The 6,493-nt window shown below is 43.6% G+C and overlaps 1 protein-coding gene across 1 annotated transcript in view; it reads left to right on the forward strand.

The window, feature by feature from the left end:
* The window catches only part of fancm (FA complementation group M), a 48,014-nt gene that overhangs the window by 22,390 nt on the left and 19,131 nt on the right, over positions 1-6,493 (forward strand). The window contains exons 5-9 of the mRNA XM_030785128.1: positions 1,835-1,966; positions 2,246-2,378; positions 3,092-3,184; positions 3,483-3,575; positions 4,398-4,594. Coding sequence (XP_030640988.1) covers positions 1,835-1,966; positions 2,246-2,378; positions 3,092-3,184; positions 3,483-3,575; positions 4,398-4,594 — 648 coding nt within the window. The remainder of the gene's footprint in view (positions 1-1,834; positions 1,967-2,245; positions 2,379-3,091; positions 3,185-3,482; positions 3,576-4,397; positions 4,595-6,493) is intronic.

Consider the following 6,493-nt stretch of genomic DNA (forward strand, 5'->3'; position numbering starts at 1 on the left):
CAGAAAATACCAAGATAAAGTGTGTGTTAATAATGTGTTTGGTCACCATAGCAACTTAAGTGCATCACGGAATAAAATCTGTGTAGCCCCAGTGTGCGTGTGTAAGGATTCTACAAGTGTCAAAAAACTTGTTGGATCCAAGTGCCTCTGGGATAGGACAATTAGCTGTAGGAAATTTTTAAATAATGACCGACCGAATCGAGGTTCACACTGGCATCTACAGTTTAGCCTTCCTCTCATCCATCTTAGATGGCAAATCGCACTAGTGGCTTCGATGCATCCAAAAATAAAGGCTGACCTCAGCTACGAGGATGAAGTTGCGTGAAGATTCATGAGCGGTTGGAGTGAGGCTTGTCCATTTTTTTTTGTGTGTCCTCTGCCTGTCCCCGGGGGGGCGAGGGGGGTAAGGGTTCAAAAGGCTTTTTAAAAAAAATGTTTCACGTGTAAATCCTCTTACATAACGATGAATAGAAAAGCCTATTTCTGGTCCAGCTGTCCCACGCTTTCCCTGGCAATCCCACGCAGAATTCCCAGCTCCAGTAAAATAAAGAAATAAATACAATCACACTCAGGTTGTTTCTTCTCTCCTCTCTTCTGTCCCCCAAGAGCAGTCACTCTTATGATTCACTGATGATTCATTAAAAAATCATAATTAAATCTGTGTGAAGATATTGGTTCTTCTGTGTCTGACCGACTGTTTTGAAAAATATTACCTGAAAAAGAAACTGCCTGAAAAAAAAAAAAAAAAACTACCCTAAAAATACTTTTGGGGTAGCTTGCAACCCTGTCTTTTTGTAATGGGGGTCATGGGACGTTGGAAGTTTAATGGGTGACGCGGACCAGTGTTATTTTGTCCCTGTTTTTATCGAGAACCTGTTACTGGTTTGAGTCTCAGACCCTCTGCAGCACCATTCTCAGGTGGCTTAGCCCACGGAGACTCCAAGGCATTGCTATCTGTCGTGACCATGGGAGGTTCTGTTCATTCTTTCCATATGTTAGTCATTAATATTGTCAACACTGGATGTTTAAGTCTTAAGTCCTGGTAATCATTGGTGGTTTAATCAGTCAAGATAAACGCATTGTCCAGTCCACTGCCTGTGTCTACACAACAATCACCAAGAGTAACAGGAGAAAGTAAAAGCAGTGATTTTGTCCTCGCTAAAATTTTGCGAAAAGTTTATTAAGTGTAACAAAACAGTAAAACCATTTCCGTTTGTTTCATGCCACCGCTGCACACACCCTGCAGGCCACAGATCTGGTTGACTGGGTGTGAGTAATGGATTTAATGATGATATCTGGACTCCCTTTTGTGTTCACTGTTATATTCCTTCTGATGAATCACAGCTTATGTAAAACAAAGTTTCGATTTGCACACACATTGTTTCATGAGCCGGTAAAGTGTTCCTTTTTTGTTTTGTTTTGTATTTTTTTGAGGATGAACACAGCTTCCACACTGAATGTTGAATAAGGCACTATGTGGATTTTCAAATACAGTTACGAAAGCGTTTCTTTTTTTCACAGCCGGCTTTATTGAGGTCATTTGTTCGGGGGACAGACAATCAAGTAACCACATTCAAAACATTCAGTTACGTGAACACGATTGTAAAGAAAATTACCCGCAATGTGAGGCTACCGCATGGCACCTTTGACCTCTCTGCGGGGATGAAAAGGTTTGTGTTAAAAGGAAGCCAATAATAAGAGAGCAGCTTCACTTTACTATTGTGCTTATTTTTCTCTTTTCTTTTCTTTTCTTTTCTTTTCTTTTCTTTTCTTTTCTTTTTTGAAATTGCCTGCTCTGATTTTCCTGTCTGGCCTGCGTCTTTTGTCCCGGCAGGTCCTGGAGAGGTTCACGGCCCGTTTGACCCAAATGGGAGTTCTGTCACACCGTGACCTCCGCTCGCTCACGAAGTACCAGTTCATTCTGGCCCGCGATCAGTTTCGACGCAATCCACCGCCTCACATTGCGGTAAAAAAGAAGAATCGAAAAAGAACTCATTGGTCTGAACCTGTAGACAGTAGATCTCATCTTCCATTACTGTCGTAATAAGCTGTTGTTAAAATAATGACACATTTATATTACACTTTTTCAGCGAGGAACCTTCTCTCTCTCTATCTCTCTCTCTCTCTCTTTTTTTTTTTTTTTTTTAAATCTACGTTTAAACAGAGTCAAGCCTGAAAACAAACAAATTATGATCACTAATGGTGATGGAGGGGCATTATGATAAGTTGTTTGTGTAATTTCCAGGGAGGACAGCATGGTGTGTTAGAAGGGGATTTTGCCTTGTGCATTAGCCTGTTTCATGGCTATGAGCTGCTGCAGCAGATGGGGCTACGATCCCTGTTTCTCTTCACCCAAAACATCATGAATGGATCCAAAGGTATAGGTGATGGAAAGCCATGTTTGTCTGTATGTCATGTTTTTTGTATGTTGTTTTTTTTTTTGTTTTTTGATGTGGCATTAAGATTGATGTGTATTTCTCAGCTCTCTCCATGGCCCTAACCACCCACTGAATTTATCCTAGATAATCTCTAACACTGCCCACTGTTTCTGTACTGGCATAAAGCATATTATAAGATGCCCCATTCCTCCCAGACCTTTCTCTGTCCTTACTCCATCCAAAAAAACCAAAAAACAAAACTCCCTACTCTAACACCGTACAGAAATGACATGTTGCCTCGGCCAGTGCAGGATGCGTTACCCGTACAGAGTCGTGGTTCCTCTCAAAGCTTCTCTCTCCTGAGTCAAAGGGGCGTTTTTTCCCTTGCCATCTGCCACCTTAGGTTTCCCTCATCGGATGTCTCCGGCCTGGTGTTCTGAAAAGCTTGTATAAAAAGTGATCTAGTCATAAAATTGAATATGAAAAAAAATATATATGTGTGTATATATATATATATATATATATATATATGAAAATCCATTGAATTGATGCTGATGGCACACGGCCTGGTACATGATTAGAGGACATGCGGTGTGTAATATTTTCACTGAAATGCCCCCCCCGCCCCCCCCCCCCCCCGTTTTGTTTTTTAGTAAAACCTTTTTAACAGTGTCTCCTTATAATGTGTGTGGCTGTTCTGTCTGTTTTTGCAGAGTCCTCTCGGGCCAGGAACGAACTGCAACGCAACGCAAACTTCATGGACCTCTACAGGGAGATGGAGGCCATTTTCAGCACATCTCAACAAGGTGCTGCCAGTTTCTAGCGTGTCTATGTGTGTGTGTAACTGTGTGCGTGTATGTGTGTGTGCGTGTGTGTGTGTGTGTATCTGTGTGTGTGTGTGTGTGTGTGTATCTGTGTGCGTGTATGTGTGTGTGTGTGTGTGTGTATCTGTGTGTGTGTGTGTGTGTGTCTGTGTTTGTGTGTGTGTGTGTGTCTGTGTGTGTGTGTGTGTGTGTGTCTGTGTTTGTGTGTGTGGCTGAGCTGTCAGCATGCGTCACGGTGTACGGTCTGTATTGTCTGTCCTTTTGTCGTTTTTGCCACCAGGGCCTGAGAGGGGATTTTTCTACAGTCACCCCAAACTGCAGAAACTGGAAGAAGTCGTCCTGCAGCATTTTCAGACCTGTTCCCAGAGCTCAGGTAAAACTCAGCAGAACAGCCCGGAGCACACCTGTTCCCGCTCCAGCTCGGTCCGTGCGGTGTGAATTCGGTTTGTTTCTCCAGCTAAAACACGGTTAAGGGATAATTTGACCCTGTTAGATTTGATTGTACTTAATACTGCCGTTTTTTTTTTTTTTATTAGAAGATAACTCAGAGTCCAGCTGATGAAATCCAATCGGCAAGGCATCAAAGAGTATAACCTAGATAGAGCAGAACAGGTGTGTCGGTGGCAACACTAACCCAGAAAAGGAACAGAATCCAATTAAGCCTAGATAGCATGTTATTGAAAGAGTGGATAAGGAGCAGGGCTTGGGTGGAAAATGAAGGTCAGTGGAGCCTGGGGGTGTAGGGTGTTGGGGGGGGGGGGGGGGTGTTGACGTAACAAGACCTTATTTTCACAATTCCCATTGAATCCTATGAACTCTGCTTTGTTAATTGAAAAACTGAGTGTATGTGTACAGAATATACCCACACTTATACACGGGTCTGTTTATATATGTGTGTCAGCTTACTGTAACCGAATGTATTAAAACGTAGCTGATCCATTAATGCTTGGCAAAACTCACACAATGTTCTGGTACAGAAGTAGCGTGGTTCACTTACAGAACTGAACGGACCCCAACTTGGCCTCAAAGAATCTTTTCCTCTGTCCCTCTAAATGGGCTTTCTCGATGTTGTAGTGGTAAATGTTCACATTTCAGACACCTCAGAAGTTTCTGTTTGGTGCTACTTTCATATCTTGAATGTTCTGATCGGATGGAAATGAAACCTTTTGTGTGTCTCCTCTCTTGATTGGTGCAGACGCAAGCTCGGGTTCCCTGTCCCCGCCCCAGGGCGTGGCCACGCGGGTCATGATCTTCTCCTCGTTCCGCGAGAGCGTTCAGGAGATTGCCGAGATGCTGAACCGCCACCGGCCTCTCATCAGGGTCATGACCTTCATGGGCCAGGCGTCGGCCGGGAAAGCTGTCAGAGGGTTTACCCAAAAAGAACAACTGGAGGTATAAGCACGTGTTTGTACACACCCCGAATAAGTGTGGTTAAGTCCATCCAGTGCTGACCAGTTCGCCCCAACAAAGGGCTGCGATTATCTGGGGGGGGGTTTTTTTTGCAAATTGATTTGTGCTGAAGTAGACACGGGTGGCCATTTAAACTTAATCACACACAACTGCTCTTCCAGAATCTGCCCATTTTTCGAAATCCTAAATGAGTCTTTCCAGAAGCACCATACTTGAAAATAAACTTTGCTTTCTGCTGCACCTCACATGGACAGAGCGATTCATCTCTGTGAATAGAGAGCAGATATAATGAAACGTCACTTTCGGCATCTGAGTTATGCTCTCTACTCTCCTGTTTGTATTGCCCAATCATATATTAGATGTGTCATGGTACATGCACTCATACCGGACTGGTAGGTGACGCGTGGTTTGGCACTCAACTGCCAACCAAGAGAATATTTTTTTTTTTCGGATAAGATCTAATGAACTGTTCACAAGTGCGCGTCGGCTGCGTCATCATTTCTGGAAGGACAGTCACATTTGCTGAAATACACATTAGTGCCAGACTGACGCGCACAACAGGTATGTGCTCTTGCTTGTTTAACGAGCTGATGCAACAGGCGTTTCCTCGTTTCATCTCCTAATTCTAATCCTCAAAAAATAATCTCGCAGACACAGTCGCTGTCACCATCGCTGTCTGTCAGCCAGAGACTGTATATTTCTCTATTTTCTTTTATTTGATTTATTTCCGCTATATGAAAGCAGACGGAACCGTGAGACCAGAACGGCGGTGCTCGCGGATCTATGGGTTCTGTGTACTGTCACAACCCTCATTGTTTACCCTACCACCCACACCGACAGACAACATAATCTGTCCCGCCATATGCCTGCCCATGTGTTCGCAGGCATGTGTGGATAGGGCAGAGCTGAGTGAAAGGCGGCGGGGGATGTTAATTACAGGAATCGCTCTTTGCCAGGGGAATGACGTTTTTGAAGAATACGAGGGAAGAAGTTAAAGAATTAAAGTCATTCGCCTCCTGTAGTTTTTTTCTTTTCTCGGTCTTGCGTCAAACCGTAAAGCCCTGTCAGTATCTGGTCTGGAAATTCTTGGTCGCGCCGCCATATCGTGAATGTCCGGGTGATGCCACTCAACGCATGGTGTCGTTCATTCTGAGCCTAAGAGAAATGATATAAAATGCTCCAATTTGAATTTTTTTTTTGTGTGTGTGTGGTCTCCAAGATTATAATCTTACGCCAGAAAGCTGTCACTGTTGACGAATCGTCATGGAAACACAACTAAGAACTCACAGCTGCTGTCTTCAATGTGAAACAGTTTGTGAAGGGAGTTTTTTTTTCTCCCTCGTCATTAAAATTTCTGAAAACATCTGCTTTTATCTTTGTTGTTAACGCTGGCTTCTGTTGACTCTTTATAGAGTTAAGGCTAATTTCTTCCCAGAAACAGACACTATTTTTAAAGTTACTGTGACTGGGGAGTGTGGTCTGCCATTCTGAGACAAAGATGTCGCTTCTGTGTGTTGATAAAGCTCAACGCATCCTCACACAGGACAGGAACTGTACAGGCCCTCAATTATTTAGCACCCACACAAACTCCCTTATACTTCTAAAGCTGTCTCGTCTTCAGAGGCTGGAACCAGGCAGTTTCTGGAAATCGTGGTGCGTAATATCCCGCTGTTGTGCCTATGCAGACGTTCCCATCACCTTTCCTTTTTTCAGTGAGAATGAACTCAACATCCTCGTGATAAATGATTCATGAACTGGATACAATTTGAACAGGTTGAATACGCCCCCGCTTGTTAGGGTCCATTTGCTTATGCGACGAATGGCTGGGATTTTCAGCGCTTTGTGTGCACTGAACTGGTCGTCATGGGCCCAAGTGAGGAA

This window comes from Chanos chanos, chromosome 1 (genome assembly GCF_902362185.1).
Source record: "Chanos chanos chromosome 1, fChaCha1.1, whole genome shotgun sequence".
In the NCBI taxonomy this organism is placed as follows: domain Eukaryota; kingdom Metazoa; phylum Chordata; class Actinopteri; order Gonorynchiformes; family Chanidae; genus Chanos; species Chanos chanos.